Source organism: Epinephelus moara, chromosome 16, assembly GCF_006386435.1.
Source record: "Epinephelus moara isolate mb chromosome 16, YSFRI_EMoa_1.0, whole genome shotgun sequence".
Classification (NCBI taxonomy): Eukaryota; Metazoa; Chordata; class Actinopteri; order Perciformes; family Serranidae; genus Epinephelus; species Epinephelus moara.
In genome coordinates, this window is record NC_065521.1 from 24,407,872 (window position 1) to 24,425,405 (window position 17,534).

The 17,534-nt window shown below is 41.5% G+C and overlaps 2 protein-coding genes across 2 annotated transcripts in view; one reads left to right on the forward strand and one right to left on the reverse strand.

The window, feature by feature from the left end:
* The window catches only part of dip2ba (disco-interacting protein 2 homolog Ba), a 55,185-nt gene extending 42,708 nt beyond the window's left edge, over positions 1 to 12,477 (forward strand). The window contains exons 25-38 of the mRNA XM_050064221.1: positions 1,406 to 1,486; positions 1,645 to 1,768; positions 1,900 to 2,021; positions 3,119 to 3,230; positions 3,669 to 3,778; positions 3,924 to 4,054; positions 4,714 to 4,882; positions 5,435 to 5,605; positions 5,821 to 5,882; positions 5,993 to 6,050; positions 6,179 to 6,253; positions 6,477 to 6,651; positions 8,029 to 8,152; positions 8,294 to 12,477. Of these exons, the coding sequence (XP_049920178.1) occupies positions 1,406 to 1,486; positions 1,645 to 1,768; positions 1,900 to 2,021; positions 3,119 to 3,230; positions 3,669 to 3,778; positions 3,924 to 4,054; positions 4,714 to 4,882; positions 5,435 to 5,605; positions 5,821 to 5,882; positions 5,993 to 6,050; positions 6,179 to 6,253; positions 6,477 to 6,651; positions 8,029 to 8,152; positions 8,294 to 8,546 (1,767 nt within the window). The 3' untranslated portion in view covers positions 8,547 to 12,477. The remainder of the gene's footprint in view (positions 1 to 1,405; positions 1,487 to 1,644; positions 1,769 to 1,899; positions 2,022 to 3,118; positions 3,231 to 3,668; positions 3,779 to 3,923; positions 4,055 to 4,713; positions 4,883 to 5,434; positions 5,606 to 5,820; positions 5,883 to 5,992; positions 6,051 to 6,178; positions 6,254 to 6,476; positions 6,652 to 8,028; positions 8,153 to 8,293) is intronic.
* Positions 12,478 to 14,782: 2,305 nt separating this feature from the next.
* Positions 14,783 to 17,534, reverse strand: part of LOC126402256 (transmembrane protease serine 11D) — a 4,766-nt gene continuing 2,014 nt past the window's right edge. Inside the window, exons 3-5 of the mRNA XM_050064059.1 lie at positions 15,850 to 16,127; positions 15,287 to 15,429; positions 14,783 to 15,184 (exon numbers count right to left, since the gene is read on the reverse strand). Of these exons, the coding sequence (XP_049920016.1) occupies positions 14,948 to 15,184; positions 15,287 to 15,429; positions 15,850 to 16,127 (658 nt within the window). The 3' untranslated portion in view covers positions 14,783 to 14,947. The remainder of the gene's footprint in view (positions 15,185 to 15,286; positions 15,430 to 15,849; positions 16,128 to 17,534) is intronic.

Consider the following 17,534-nt stretch of genomic DNA (forward strand, 5'->3'; position numbering starts at 1 on the left):
TGATGGTAAGGCCCAGCCTGACCCCCCCCCCCCCCCCTCCCCCTCCCACTCGTCTTTGCTCCTGCTGCTTCTGTCAGTCAGATGTGCTTTTGCAGCCGCGACAGCCTGATGGCCACCAGCAGCAGCTTTGGCCCGACGCACAGAGATGACTGTCCAGGCTGGTTCCTTGGCCAGCAGGGGTCCACACGATTAAACTAATACAGAGAAATATATTAAAAATGAAGTTAAATACCGCTCTGCATTTATTAGTGTCCCATAATAGACTCTCTCTGCCATCACCTCTAAGATGGGAATTGGCCAGCAGCCGCTGAGCTCTGCCAAACAAATTACGTGACGTTAATGTAGTGCCTTCAAAGTGAAGTTTCTCATCTTTCTTGCTTTAAGGAGCTAACAGAGACTTTGAGCAGATCTCACCACATGTGACCGCTGAAGACTATATAATCATACACTGTGATGCATTATGCTAACATCCTATAATAAACCCCACAGTAAAAGTAATAATTAGGAACATTCTGGTGTGCACCTCTGCTCGCTGTGTCACTGTGATGCTCCCATGTGTAGCATGGCTTGATGAGTGGTCAGAGCAGCTGGTCTGCATGATGTGAGTCCTGATTCAATGTTGACCAGAGCACGACCTGTTGTCTGACTGAGAGAGAGTGGCACAAAGGATGAGTTTGGCCCGTTATTTTAATATGACACCACTGTAAATTATATCTGTTTGTCCAGAGAATGTCACAGTGTGAACTTTATTTCTCTGTTACTTTACGTGTCGCCTTATTTTCACTTGGCGTCTGCCTTTATCTGGACTTTCTTTACTTTCACGTCTTGTCCTTTTCGATCCTGTGCACCGGCCAGTTCCTCAGCTTATTCACACGACTGATCAAGAGGCTAATAATACATTTAATATTGTTTTGTCTTTATTTTAAAAATAGCACTATCATGTTGTTTCCAAAGCTTTTCAAAGTTTTCATGACCCTTTGTTTGAAAGGCCCAAAGCTTGTTAGTGGCTCCAGGTGCAGATGGTCCCAGCATGACCCTGCACTTGGCAAAAAAAATATTCTGTTGGTTCTTGTTGTGCGCTTGTGTGTCTCTGTGTGAGAGGTCAAAAGCTTCACAAAATATCTTTGCCGTACTTTAAAATGTTTTCCGTCCTCTTTCCCACACTGTTTCAAATGAGCAAATGTATCTGTCGTCACTGAGAGAGACGTTTATTTTGGGCTGTTGGTTGGATGGTATATGAGGTGCCAGTGTGGCGAGCTTTTATGTGTTTCTATCTGTTGGATCAATTTTAAATGGATTATTATTTGCCACTGATGCAGCTTTGTTTGTGTTTTTTAAGTGTGCAATTAATGTGTTGAGTCAGTCCACCATTAATGTGTATGTGATGTCACACTCTCTTTACCAGCACCAGTTTCTGTCTGAAGCTCTGCAGTTCAGAGCTCAAACTGACCCGGACCATGTCCTGTATGTGCTGCTCAACGCCAAGGTAGATTACACACACACACACACACACACACACAGTAACACACACAGTAACACACAGATGTTGCATACTTATCTTCCTTTCACTTTCGGTTACGGTACTTACGGTGATCCATTTTGTTGGGTGTGAGTTGAGCTGTACTTCCTGTCTTCTGGCTGTAGGGGGTGGCAGTGTGCACAGCCACTTGTGCTCAGCTGCACAAGAGAGCAGAGAAAATCACAGCGACCCTCATGGAGAGAGGAGGCCTCAACACAGGAGACAATGTGGTGCTGCTTTATCCCCCAGGTAAACACACACACACACACACACACAGATCACTGTGGACGGACATATCTCTTTGTTTTAATATACAGTAGAAAAAGTACAGCTGTCTAATTTACCCAAGCTTTCTGTTGATCTCTTTTTTTGCTCTGCAGGTGTTGACCTGATAGCTGCCTTCTACGGCTGTCTCTATGCGGGGGTCATCCCTGTGACGGTGAGGCCGCCTCACCCACAGAACCTGGCCGCTACTCTCCCCACTGTCCGCATGATCATCGATGTGAGTGTGCACCACTGATTTTTCCAGTTAATGATGCTTCTGTTAAATAGTGTTTTTCAACCAAACATTAAAGCATAGTACAGAAATTCATGTACAATTATCCAGTGTTCCTAAAGACCAAAGCAAATATTTGCCACTTACAGCATCTGTCTTAAATGAAACATACAATCAGCCAGTTTATCACTGAAAATTATAACACTACTTTAATTTTTCAATGTTAGATCGCTTTCAAGCACTAAAATATCTATCATATGCAAAGAAAATGCAAAATAAACCTTACTTTTACTTCTTATGTACCACTCCATTGATCTGAATTGTTGAAATACCCTAAAGCAAGTAACTGAGGCCCACCCAGACTCAGTGAAGTAGTATTCCTGCTGACCCCTATAAGTAATGTCCCCTGAGGGAAGCAAATAAAATTGAATTTGGCTCAGGGATCAATAAAGTATAACAATAATTAAATGCCTTTTATTTGAGTGACACCTTGAGTGAAGGATTTGTATCTGAGGTCATTGTCAAAGGTGCACTGTGTAGGATTCAGTGGCATCTAGCGGTGAGGTTGCAGATTGCAACCAACTGTTCCCCTCACCCCTCCATTTCCAAATGTTAAGGAGAACTTACAGAGGTATTCAGGTAACGTAAAATCGGGAAAGACCCCGTCTAAAGCCAGTGTCTGGTTTGTCTATTCTTGGCTACTGTAGAAACATGCAGTGTAACATGACATATTGTAGGACCTGCTCCCTATGTAGCTATGAAGGGTTCATTTTGAGACGAAAACACCAAGATTCTTAGTTTCTGGTGATTATAAACTAATGAAAACAGTTGTGAATATTATATTATATTCCATATATTTACATACTTTTTAGCTTTCATTTGTAGTAATCTTATTTTGTGTTCATTTTCTGTTTTATATTGCTTGCTCGGCCAGGATACTTAGAGATTTTTAATCTCAAGAGGTTTTTTCTGGTTAGATAAAGGTTAAATTTAAAAAAAAAAATCTGCCAGTAGGTCCCGTAGCATCTCACACACTGGACCTTTGAAGGATTGTAGTCTATATCTTTAAATTAACTTCTCTGTGTGTTTGTTTGGTGTTACAGGTGAGCAAAGCAGCCTGCATCCTCACCACTCAGCCTCTCATGAGGATCCTCAGGTCCAGGGAGGCTGCTGCCAGCGTCAACATCAAGACGTGGCCCACTATCATCGACACAGGTGCTGGAGATCAGTTGAGATCTGTTCAAATTAGAACAGCTTAGATGCATTAGGCATGACATGAAGCAACTGAGCACAGTTCTTTGTCAGCATGGGATTGTGCGCTTCACTGACTTTAGGACACATTTCTGACAGTGCATGGATTTAGCACTAAAACTTGAGACTAAGAAATGTGTTCCTCTTCTGGCCACAAGGTGTCCTGTTTGCTCTTTGCCTAACTTTGATCATGTTGGGGAAGCCTAATGTCGACTTAAAGCTGCTCTCTGTGGTCTTAAATATGATCAGCAGGTTGCATGTGAAACATAAAAAAAGCACTAAACAGTTACCAGGTTGCAGCACATTCCCAGTAGCAAACACAGCACTAACAGTAAAACAGTGCAAGTCTGTGTTTTATTTTGTCCAGGAAAATAACAACAATCCACTTCCCTCCTCTCTCAGATGATCTCCCCAGAAAGCGGCCTCCACACATTTATAAACCCCCTACAGCCGAGATGCTGGCCTACCTGGACTTCAGTGTGTCCACAACAGGCATGTTGACCGGAGTCAAGGTAAATTCAATTCACAAATAATGCATTTATCATCATATATAATATAAAGTAACTGCTTTCGCTAGAGGGACTTAAAGGTGGATCTTTCTGTGTAACTTTGATGACAGCATGCAGTGTTTTTAAGAGTTTGTCTTTTCCTCGTCAGATGTCTCATGCTGCAGTCAGCACTCTGTGCCGCTCCATTAAGCTGCAGTGTGAGCTCTACTCCTCACGCCAAATAGCCATCTGCCTGGACCCGTACTGTGGCCTGGGCTTCGTCCTGTGGTGCCTCTCCAGGTAGCACGCACGCATACACACACGCACACACACACACAAACATAGGGCTTTCCCATTGGCACTTCTGGCCACACCAAGAGAAACCATGCTGCATCAATTTGCATTTCCATTGTCAGTTTAAACGCGCTGAGCATAGAGTTATGCTTCACAGTAAAAGCTTTTCAATCACAAAATAACGGGGGACTTTTATTGTGAAGAATTTATAGGAACTGAAATGTGTTAATCACTAAATTAGCGGGACTCTGTCAGCGGCTACTCTTCAATATAAAACAGTCTACTAATACCACAGGGAGGGAAAGTAAAAGTAGAAACAGCTACAGGGAGATGTTGATGAAGAACTGCAGACAAAAGGCTCTTACTCTTACTAAAACGCTCGCAGCAAAATAACATGGGACTTCAGCCGTTTATCTGCCCGCTGCTTTTAAACATCAACACAAGACAAGCCGTCAGTAGTCAAAGACACACCTTCCAGTGTGTAGTCCTGTTGTAATGGAGGTGTACATCCCTGCTTTGCTGGGCTGACACGCTGAGTCAAATCGAGTCAAATCAAGCCAGCACATGTTTATGGAAAAGCCCTAACAGACAGAATATATTTCACATAACATGCCGTTCCTGTTAAATGTGGCGTTGTTGCTGTAGCGAGTGTGTTTTTTGCCCAGTGTTTACTCAGGTCACCAGTCCATCCTTATTCCTCCCCTGGAGCTGGAGAGCTCGCTGCCTGTGTGGCTGAGCACACTCAGTCAGTACAAGATCAGAGACACCTTCTGCTCCTACTCTGTCATGGAGCTCTGCACCAAAGGCCTGGGCACCCAGACAGAGATACTGAAGGTCAGAATCACACTCAAACACACCCAAAGTAATGACACAACATGTGGTTCCCCTTTGAAATTACTGCTATGTCATTACTCTAATAATAACTACACAGTGGTAAACAGGAATCTTATCTGCTGTGAAGGCAACTAATTTCCGATTCAGTCATTTAAAAATCATAGTTTTTATTTATTTTTTGGGCACTTAATGCCTCTTTGTGAGTTACAGTAGAGAGAAGACAGGAAATGAGGTGAGATATTTGGACAATAAAAAGAAAAAACAAACTGTCATTGTCAATCCTCTCAGACCATTCAAACCAGTTCAAGCAGATGGTCATTGTACAGATAAATCACATACTTATGAAATGGACTGTAAGTGTTGACAGCATGTGGAAGATTATGTCTATTTACTTTAAAGTCCTAAATTTGGTCCTTGTAGGTCAGCGTAGCTCAATATCTCAAAGCACTTTGGATAAAAATGTCCACTAATGCAGAGTTCATGTTCACATCAGGCTCAGTCTGTGCTTAACTGTTCCAAGTGTGAATAACCTTTAGTCGTGCGTGTCTCCAGGCGCGGGGTCTGAATCTGTCGTGCGTGCGGAGCTGTGTGGTGATAGCAGAGGAGCGTCCTCGCCTCTCTCTCACGCAGTCCTTCTCCAAGCTCTTCAAAGATCTCGGCCTGTCGCCGCGCGCCGTCAGCACTGCCTTTGGCTCCAGGGTGAACCTGGCCATCTGCATGCAGGTTGGTTTTATACACACACACACACACACACTGAATTATCTTCTGAGTTCACACCTTTCCCTAATTTAACTTATTCTTGTGTATCATTTGCATTTTTAGTCAACATTCAGTTTTCCAATCTTAAATATTACTGAAAGATAAACAGGTCAAAATGCTTCCGATTCAGTCAGATAACTTAGATTTCAGAGTATTTATTTTCCTCTCTGCGTCCTCAGGGCACTTCTGGACCAGATCCCTCCACCGTCTATGTTGACATGAAGTCTCTGCGTCACGACAGGTAAGACTGGAGACAGCTGTAACTGTCACATGATCTAACTGGTGAAAACAAACACGGCGTGTTGGTCAGATGGAACAGAAAGATTGATCGGCCGTTTTCTTGTCCCTCAGGGTGAGGCTGGTGGAACGAGGAGCGCCACAGAGTCTTCCTCTCATGGAGTCCGGCACTGTAAGTATTGATTATTGACAAAAAGACTTAATGTGTGTGATGCTCTCACAGGCCACAGACCCAGAGAGGTTATAGACGTGGTTGTATTGTCTCTAAAGCTGAAGTCTCTTGTTATGTTCTCCTCCAAGATCCTACCAGGAGTAAGGGTCATCATAGTCAACCCGGAGACCAGAGGCCCGCTGGGAGATTCACATCTTGGGGAGGTGAGTGATCAGAGGATCATAGGATGCTCATAATTACCAAAATTAGACCTTTTCCTCTGACTGAAACATATTGCGTGGATTCACCTGCACAGAGTGAAAATCAGTACATTTGGATGTATTTTTTTGATCTCGCACTTAATGTGAAAAAGATTTTAGGGGTCACACAAATATAAAATACTCCAGGCCTCATTCACCTTTTTGTTTCGTCTTGTTTTGTGTTCAGATCTGGGTCAACAGCCCTCACAGTGCCAGTGGCTACTACACCATCTATGGGGAGGAGAGCCTGCAGGCGGATCATTTCAATACCAGACTCAGCTTTGGGGAGCCTCACACACTGTGGGCCAGGACGGGCTACCTGGGCTTCATCAAGAGGACTGAGCTGCTGGATGCGAGCGGAGGTGAGAGGACAAATAAAAAAAGTCTGTATTTTATGGAGTGTTGAGGTGATTGATCGTTAACATCCACAATCATTATATATACGACATCAGCATATAGTGAATCATGATGTTAAGTTTTTGAAAAATCTATTGAGAAATTACTGATGGATAAAATAACCAGTTTACCAGTTACCATTATAGTGATACAAAAAGGATCAAAAGCATGTCTCTACTTTGATTGCAACATTGCCCGCAATGGCAAAATACAACCAGAGATGTTAAAGGAATACTTTACCCCCTAAACGATCATTAGTGTATCTATTACTCACCCCATGATATGTTGAATGCATGAAGAAGTCCTCCTGTGAATGAAGAATCCAAAAAAAAAGAGAAAAGTCTTGATGACTTAAAAGCTGGGCATACACTGAATGATTCAAGCCTGTTTTGAAAATGTTGTTTGGTTCTAAAATAGACAATAAATAGGTCCGTTTGCCTCTGCGGACTGCTCCAGTTATTGCCAGTTGTCAGTAAAGATTAGTTTGAAAGCTCCAGAGCTGAGGGCAGGTAGAAGTTTGTTTGCTAGTGGAGGTATAGTTCACATAATGTAGAGACAGATGTTCCAAAGTGAACTTAAGAGTCCATCTCTGCAAAAACAAGTCAGTCCAAATTTCCTTTCCCTCTGTTTCTCTCGCTCACACACACACACGCACAAGTTAGCAGCACTGACAAACTAGCTCAGCATACACTGTACGATTGATTGAGTGACAAAAAAGGAACTGACCTTGGGGAATCGACTCACGGCTCTGCTTCAACTGCGTGAGAGCCTGAGAGCAGCCGCCCAAAATTTGTGACCTGTCAGAAATTTATCCAAACATCCGACAGCCGGTCAGGAGCAGTTGATCACTCTCCCTTGTGCACTGCACAAAAAATGATGCCCAGCAAAATTTGTTGTGACAGGTCAGAAACGTGCTTAAATCCTACAGTGTACGCCCAGCTTATGTCAAAGGGGTTTGCGCTAACAACAGCCAAACTAAATCAAAACTTTTATTTACTGGTGCGATATAATCCAAGTCTCATTTATCCGGTCATTTCCAACAGGGAACTGAAGGGAAAGTGAAACTTAATTTATACTCCCTTCAAAGCCAGACTCCATTGACAAAAACATAATTTTTACCTCGCTGAACAAGGGAGCAGCTGCTTTGATCTGCAGTTTCTTTGTGTTATTGTGTGACTTTGGTGTTTTAAAAGGTTAGTTCAGTTTCAGCACCTTAACCATACCACTGTCACTTAGTTGTTTTATATACCTCGTTTTCTATTCTTTTACTTTCTCTATTTATCTGTACTATTGCTCACTATCGTCTATAACCATGAATGAATGCTTTTGTTCTGCTGCTACAGATCGTCATGATGCCTTGTTTGTGGTGGGCTCTCTTGATGAAACGTTGGAGTTAAGGGGGCTACGCTATCACCCCATCGACATCGAGACGTCTGTGTCCCGAGCGCACCGCTGTATCGCAGAAAGGTGAGGAACTTCAGTCGGTCATTTTCATGATATATATATATATGTACATAAAAATATATATATATGTTTCTTTAATCACTGAGAAAAACCATAGCCTGTAGTTCACACAGAAAAAGTGATTGTACACCTCTTGCTCCTCAGTGCTGTGTTTACATGGACCAACCTGCTGGTGGTGGTGGCAGAGCTGAGCGGCTCGGAGCAAGAGGCCTTGGACCTGGTGCCCCTCGTCACCAACGTGGTCCTGGAGGAGCACCACCTCATCGTCGGGGTGGTGGTCATCGTGGACCCCGGGGTGATCCCCATCAACTCCAGAGGAGAGAAGCAGCGGATGCACCTGCGAGACTCCTTCCTGGCAGACCAACTGGACCCCATCTACGTGGCCTACAACATGTGATTCACCAACTGATGAAAGTGCAGAAAACTGAGCCAGGCTCTGAGAACAGACGCGAGGGAGAAGAACTTTGGGGTGCGTTCAGTAGCAGCCCCGATGTTAAACCTCAGACACACATTCAGAACACCAAACAGTGTGGGAATGAGTACAGTTCCAGTAACGAGAACGTGCTTCCCTCTCAGAAAACAGTTCCTTCTTTGCTTCCACCTGCTCAACCGCTGCAGTCCAGGCTCACTGAGATCTACTGAGGGGGAAGGATATTCTCTCTCCTCTTGATAGTAGATTCCACCTGTCAAATGGAGGAAACTTTATCCTCTCCTTGCATCCCACTTCTCCCTCATGGCTTTCAATTCATGTTTTTTTAAAGACATTTTTAATAACATGCTCTCATCAAAGACAGAAATCCTCCCCTCCTTTCACTCCTTGGTTTTTATCCTGACCCATTCATCCTTGTGTGCTTCTTCTTTTTTTTTTTTTTTTAACCCCCTCGCTTCTTGAAGGCAGGATGGCACACTGGAACTGCTGAGAGGAGCTGGAACTTTCACCCTCATGCACTTTAAGTCCTCGCACCTCTGAGTCCACTTCCTGTCTCACCTGCCTCAAGGAGACACCCCCTCCATGTTTGCTGCTTTCACCAGAGCAAATCCACATCAGTATTAAAAAGTGCCACCAGCGAGTGCAGCCCTACGGGGGCGTTCCTGACAAATTACCTTCCTCTACCAGGTGCACTGTGGCTTTCACCTCCCATCACAGTCTGGATTTGCCAGCAGACGTGCTGTTGGCATTCACGCGTTACAAACTGTCCTAAAAAAATACACTTGAATTATTTGTTGGTGTGGGAAAAGAAAGACTCGCTTCATAAATATACAAACCTGGATATTAAAGGTGATCTTTGATGGGCAAATTCGGCCTGTTAGATAGTTCTTATGATTGTGAAGTACTAATATGTTTTTTAAAAAGCACCAATTTTCAGAGGACGAGTTGAAACTATACCTGGTGTTTAGGTGTGCATGTTTTTTTAGAATGCAATCAGTATCAACATGCAGGCCAAAAAAACAAAAACTGTGACAAGCCGTGGAGTCACACAGCAGTGGACTGGTTGGTTAGACAGTCAGCAGTGTATCGCTCAGTCTTCATTAGAAGGTGGAGTATCACGGACTCCAGACAGACTCCATCTGCTGAGTAAGGTGACCTTGAGTTCAGATTTTTTTGGTGAAAGACTGGACAGGATAGTTCACCAGTTTCCTGCTTAGCTTAACTGAAGCGAGCCGCTAGCTTTCAGTCGTGTGTAGTTTCCCACGTTAAAGAAAAAAGCATTTTTCACTTAAAGGTTCAGTGTGTATGATTTAGGAGGATATATCGGCAGAAATGGAATCTGATATTCATAACTGTTTTCATTAGTGTGTAATCATATGAGACTAAGAATTATTGTGTCTTTGTTACTTTAGAATGAGCCGGGAACGGGATTTGGCCACCACATTAGGCAGCCATGTTTCTACAGTAGTCCTTAAGGGACAAACCTGGCTCTGGAGAAGAGGGTCTTTTTCGTTCTTCCATCACCTGAAAGCCACCATAGGTGCTCCTCAAGCGGCAACTTTCGAGGCTAGCCAACGTGGAAGTGGCATAAACTGCAGTTCCCCGACTGGCCACTTGAGGTTGGCTCTAAGAGTGAGTCAGTAAACCCCCAAGTTAAAATGCCCAACTTTACAGCTGTTACCAGCCTGGTACAAAAATTGGTTTTATGTCTACAGCTGATTCCAACATGTCTGAAGGCTGAACAGGGGGTGAATTTGTATTTATTGAGGCTTACAGTTATGCGTAATTAAGGGTGGGGCCAGACCCACCCCTCGCTGCTCCACAGCTAAACCCTATCATCCAAATATAGTCACTTCTGGCTCCCAGAATCCAAGATGGCAATGGCCAAAATGCCAGACTTGAGGCTCCAGGATGGTATTCCACAAATTAATGGGGGACATCACGGTGGCTACCTCTGTTATTTTTATACCGACTATGGTTCTCCTGAACGCTTGTAAAGTGCAGCGTGAGCAGAGGAGTATTAGTTGGTTGCAATCTGTAACATAACCGCTAGATGCCACTAAATCCTACACGCTGGTCCTTTAACGTTAGCGTCACAGCTGAGTAGATAAACGTAGATCTTCAGAAGGCAAGTCAGTGCCTTTTTATTGCACCATTGTGACATTTTTGATTACGGACTGTTGAATTTCTAAAAAAAAATAAGATATCAAGACAGAGGACAGAACTTTGCCTTACTAAACCTGTGGAACTTCAGTAATCTTTATGTTTAATCCCTCATTTCTAGCTGTACTTTAGCGTATTTATTTCCACATTTTTCACGTGGAATCGGACGCCAGTTTATAACGCAAAACACACTCATATCACATTTTGTAGAGGAAGGGGGGTGTCTTGGTCTTTTCATGAAGCCGTTTGCGGTCATGCCTTTCTCATTTCATCATTACCATTTAAACCAATTCTTTCTGAATGTCTGTAACACTGAAAAAAAAATTAGGAAAGAGCAACAATCAGTAATCAACCCATGATTTAAAAATGCTAAAAATCCTCCTTTATAAAAGAAATGGAGGCAATAAATGAGGGTAAGGATGTTGTGTGTAAACTGTATTTTAGAGGTCAAATACTGTATTACTGGTGTTAATGTGTACATGGATATGAACTTTGTCGATAAAAACTTGACTGATCTTTCATACTTGACAGCATTTTTCTGCATTGTTAATTTAATGGTATCACATTGCAAAAGAGAAAAAGGTTTCAGATTATTTTGGCAGGAACGATGTGCACTTTCCCAATATCATTTTATTTGTGTGTGTGTGTGTGTGTGTGTGTGTGCGTGAGGGAGTGAGTGAGTGCGTGTGACCAGTTCAACAGTGATATTTGGCTTTTTCTGGTGCAACAAGGTTTGACTTTTGTAAGAAAATGATCCCAGAATATTGATTTTTTTTTTAAATTTGTTTTCTTCTTTATGTCGCCACCACTGTATTTTAATTCTTTCCATCCATGATTGGAATCAGACATGTTTTTTTAGGGGTTTCATCCATATTTTCTTCATATAATCATCCTTTAAATCTGCACAACTTCTGCAAACAGCTGGTTTTCCTTTAGGAGCAGCTTGACATACAGCACAACACGTCAATAAACCACTCTCCGTTCAGTGACGGACACCGATGACATGTATGCGAGCCAGTATCTGGGGCCGTTAGAGTTACTCATGAATAACAAAGTGAAGCTTCTGAGCTGCTGTGTGATAATTGCTTTGTTGCTACTGTTTCACTCCGACAAGTTTTAATAAAGTTTTATAATGTCATGCTGGCCGTCAAGCCTTTTCAATAGACATTGGTGCTATTCAATAAGGGAAAGTTGACAGACTTTTGTCCTCCAATGTCGTGACAAAGAAGGTTTCTTCCTGGATGCCCTTTTTTGTGTGAAAATAAGTCATTCTTTTTCCATGCCAACATTTCACTCACTGCTCAGTTCTGAAGTTGTTCATCATCACCGGATTTCATCGGCTCTGAGACCCGATGAAAACCTTCTCAACATGGACAATGCCAATCGACACATCCACCATTTCCATTTTAATATTTATTTCAGTTTTCAAGTTGTCGTGTTGTGAGGAATGGCGTGCATATCAAACCTCCAAAGTTATTCTAAGCACAAAATGTCAATGTACATGTGAGGTAATGAAATTAGGATCTTTCACACAAAAACAAAAACAAACTCAAGGGCCCACAATGTATACCTCAACGACTGTCTGTTCACTATGCATCGTCGAGCTGCAGCAAAGACATTCTGAACTAGTCAATGGTGCGATAACTTCTAACAACATGTCTTACTTGACAAAAAACACTGTCACACTGTCATTGGATGTGTTTCATGTCAAATAAAAAAAAATCCTTTGTCAGAATTTCTTGTGTGTATTTGTTTTCCTTATTTCCTCTTCCAGACATTTATGGAAGCTTCAGGAAGCAGCTGCTGCATTAAAGTAAAATAGCCTCTTCCTACCACCAGGTGGCAGTCTGACTACTTCATCTGAAGGAATTTTGCGCCCTCTGTGGTGTCATCACAGCCCAGTTTTTTTTTTTTTAACAACACCCACCTAATATTTAGAAGTTTCTAGAAATAGTCACAAACCTAAAACATAATTTTCCTCACTTAATATTTTAAGAAATAATAAAAAAAGATCTTTAATAATAGTAAAAATTATCTTATTAACTGGTTGACAGGTTCTTCACTAAGCATTTGTGGTTTTATTTATCATATTTACTACAAATAATTTTCACTTAACATCACAGCTGGCCTTTGGGCAAACCATGCTGCTGTGTTTGAGATGTTTTAATATTATTTTAAAGCATTAATTGTTACATTAAGTTCCGATAGTTTCAAGAGTCCTTGTGTTGCCAGGTTTTGAAATACATCAGTATTTTATCTGGTAATAAAGCAGTTATGATTGTTGCTGATCTATTTATAAATACTTGTGGGCTTCTCACTGTCTGATAAGCAGTCTGTTGTAAGGTCCAGATGCTCTGAAACCTTTACCAGAAAAGTGAGGGGTCTAACAGGCCACTGTATAAGACTAATTAATTGAAAACACAAAGCAAGTGTCCTGCTGAAGGAGGAGATCCTTGCAACCTAAAATTATTCTCATTAATGGGTTATACCTGCCTGCTGCTTAAAGCCTGCTTATGAAGGCCCAATATTAAGGTGACCATATTAGAAAGTGCATCTAATGGGGCAACCGCTGGCTCACCTGGTAGACCAAGGCGTCCCATGTACAAAGGCTATGTTCATGCTACAGCAGCAGCAGGCTCGATTCCAACCCACGACCCTTTGCTGTGTCATTCTCCCTTTCTCTGCTCTTTTCATGCTATAGTTGTCCTTTCAAGTGAAGGAAAAAGCCCCCAAAATATCTTTAAAAAACACAAAGTGTAACTAATAATACCAAACATGAGGCTTGGGCAGTGTCTATTTTTTCATATCTTCATACCTTCCTGAAATTTCACATGGGTATCGAGTATATGATGGTATTTGTATAATTCTTTTTTTTTTTAAAAAGTAGACGCTGAGCTACTTGTGATAGAAGTCACTGTAGCATGTATGTCATTGTCTAGCCTACAATAATGTGTTTCTAATATGAAATCAGCCTACTTAGACAAGTCTTCCTGGGTATAAATACTTAAGGCCCACAGAATAATGAGAATGTGTTGAATAATTTAATGTGGCTGATAAACTGCTTCTGTAATTGGAGGAAGTCATTTCAAGATAAAGTTGTATGTGGCAAAACTCCCAAACAGAGGCAGAGAAATTTTTCTTTATTACTACTCCTGCTATGTTATCCCCACCACTCGCCATCTTTCTCAGCTCAGCTGCCTGTTCCTTCAGTATAGACTGACCTCTGGTGGCGAGTGCTGTGCACTACAATACATCAACACAGCATCTCCATATCAGTTTAATAGTAGGAGGAGTGCTGTATTTTTGATGGTATTGAAAATCATACCTTCATGATTTCTAAATACCATGGTATACTGTAACACCTTGATAGTACCTAAGCCTACTTAAACATAAATAAATGTCAATTTTCATCTTTCTCCAAGTGAAATAATAACTTTTTTCTTCAGATTTGTATTTTGTCTTTCTCACACTGATGTTAATCACCACTTCAGTCTCAAACATACCATAAATGACCACAATATGAGCAACACATTTCTAAAACATTCATTTTCTTATTCTATTGAGAAAATTGATTATGTAAAATCTTTTTTTTGTTGCTAATATTTCCTCTTCTGTTAATAGAGTTGAAGCTGACCTCTTAATTGTCTCACTCTTACAAATAAAAACAAAAGCAATCAACTCTGAAAACATAATAGAAATATACTGATATTTGAAAAGCCTTTTTATGTTTTTTACTTACTTATTTACTTTTCATCATTTAATGTTTTTTCTCTATTATTATGTTCTTTCTTTAGAAATGCCTTGAAACTATATTGTCGACTGTCTTATCAGAACTCCTGCATCTTCTGTTGTGTACCTATGAACCTGATGTAGTATGTACACTTGTTTAAAGATAAAACACAAAAACAGAAATCTCTCCTGAAATAACAAAAACTGTTGTAACTTTGGCAGAAAACACTGTTTTCATATTGGAGACAATCACTCAGAGTAAGATACTCATTGAGATACTTGGTTTTTGAGGCCATTAAAAACAAGCTCTCGTAGATCTAACAGGCCAATCACGCTCACCGGTAATGATGTTAAAGCTAAAAGATTCGTGATGATGTAAGTGGAATGTCTCAACACTAATCCAGGTGGCTAAAAATATCCAAACAGTCTGGTGTTTGTAGCAGTGATATTTATTGCTGACAGACTGTGTGTGTGTTTCAGAGCAGCCTCAGAGCAACACCGAGCAGAGCTGAGATCAGTCTTGTGTTCAGTCTGAGTGCAGCTGAGGCTGATGATGTCTGACTCGTCTTGAGCCAACCTGCAAACCTGCTGGTTCTGGCGTACACCCCTGGCCTGCGAGGAAGTCCGCACTCATCCCCGAAGCTTGTCACTCCGACCACATAAAACCTGTCCTCGTCCTCGCTGTAACACTGCAGGGGGCCCCCGCTGTCACCCTGAGGCACACACACACACACACACACACACACAAACAGCAGCCATGTCTTATTAAAGTAAAACCTGTGTCGAGTTCTGAAAATGTTTAAAAGAATCATTACCTGACAGGAATCAGCCGCCCCACTCTCCAGTCCTGCACAGATCATGTTTTCATTGATGAGGCCGTGGTACCAGGTGATCAGGTTACATGTTCTCCTGTCAATGAGCTCCACCTCAGCTTCCTGCAGTCTGTTCATCTGCCTGCCTGCAGTACACACACCAACATGGTACTTCAGTTATAAAGAGCATATATAAGAATCATATATAAGAGCAACATTTAAAAATACAGCAGAAAAAGGCAATGCTTTAACTTTATCCCCCATTTAGCACTTATAAGAACTCTATAAAAATAATAAATGATTTATAACACGTTATTGTAATTATAAGCAGATATTAAGTTTATTAAATATTTGTACACAATTATAACTCTTCCTGTGGGCACCTAGACATGGAGGCAGGTGTGCCAAAAAATAAAATCTCTTTTCAGATAATCCACAGACCTTTTTGTGAGCAGTTTCATGTAACTATTTTCTTTCTACCAAACCACACCTGCCAACCATACCACTGCGCAGAAGGACGCATGCATCTACTCATGGACAGTGAATCTGTGACTTTTCAAACTAACCTCTGTAAGAAGTGCTCCCCCATCCAGAGATGAAACAGTGGCTGAAGTTGAGGCTGAACTCATGAGTCACATTGTGAGGAGTGCAGACAGGCTGGACGTGGTCAGTGAAGTTGAAGGGAGAGCTGAGGAGCACGAGGGTCACATCGTTGTCATGCGTGAAGTTATTGTAGTCCTTGTGCATTTTGATCTTACTGATGGAGCGGATCTGGGTTTGATCTCCTGGAGCGGATATCACATGAAGTCCTGCCACCACATGGAAATGTCTCCTGCTGATCCATCTGGACACAGGACAGAATAAATATGATTGTTTATGACTCTGACTGCCTTTTCCTTTACAGACGAACACAAATTAGGGCTCCGCAATTTGTCAATATTAAACTGATATTGTGATGAGAGAATAAATATCAGATAAACATGAATACACACTCTATTACACACACATTGCAAGAGGGAGAAAATGTCAGGCATGAACACTTCTGGAAAAAGAAAAGTAAAATGAATCACCACAGCTCAGAGGTGGAAATCACACTGCTACAATGCTGGGTCAAACTAGGCTGAATCACAGCAGTATTTCTCAGTCTGAGCTCATGGCTGAATTTATGGACCACTGGGTGTTTCATCTCTGAGGGCCCTAAAACTGTTACTGCACAGTTTGTTACAGGTAATATGTGTTTTCCAACCCAACTACTACCTTTCTATCATCACTTTTTAGGCCATTTTTTTCCTTCTTCACAGTGTACAAAACCTTTACTGGTGAAACTCTATGACAGGGAGCAAAATACTGACCCTCAATCTGTGTAAAATATTACTATGACGTCTGGTCACATCCAGGACACGCTAATGGTAAATCCAGATGTATTTCTGTGACACCCCTGTTACTTTAGTTTTAATTTGTGACCATTCTTCTAAATTTGTTTGTTTTTAGCATTAAGCTTCAGCCCTTCTTCTTTTCACATATTCAACATATGCACATGCACTTCGTTCACAGATAATTGTGCCTCTTTGGAGCTTATCAGTTGTTTCATGTTGTTTGCTTTAAGGTTCAGTTTGCATGCTGGAAAAAGATACTTCATTGTTGAGTCTCATTCCCAAGTTGTGAGAAAGTTTGCGACCCAGCTGACAGTAGACTAAAAATGAAGCACTGCCCACCGGCTGTGGTAAACTTCTCATTTTACAGCTACACAGTGCACTAAAAATGTTTCTGAAAACATCAGGGGTGAGAAATAGGCAATGCAGTAACAGCATCTTGATTCATATTTGATCAGTGTTGCCTAGTTTGACATTTTGACTGCAGTTCACAAGCAGTGACTGACACGACTGAGAAATGCGTCAAAAAATCCTCGGCTCTGATTGGCTGTTTTTCTTCAGCCTCTGTGGATTCTTGGAAATGCCCTTAGAAAGACTACAAGGAGGAGGAGGCAGCAAAAGAACATGATTTTTTTCACAGATTATCTGTCTCATGCACTACTGTGTACATGTAGTGTAAGTTGTCACAAATATTACAAAAGGTTATGTTTATAAAAGTTACCGACTGTGGTTTTTACTCAAATAAAAAAGTGTTGGGTGTTGCACATCTTTATAACTGGAAAATGCTTCCAACTGGCATTTAACCAAATATGTCTCACTTCTTTTTTAATGTTGTGAGTTACCTTCAGAGGCAAAGTTTTCCATGATGTGTTTAGAAT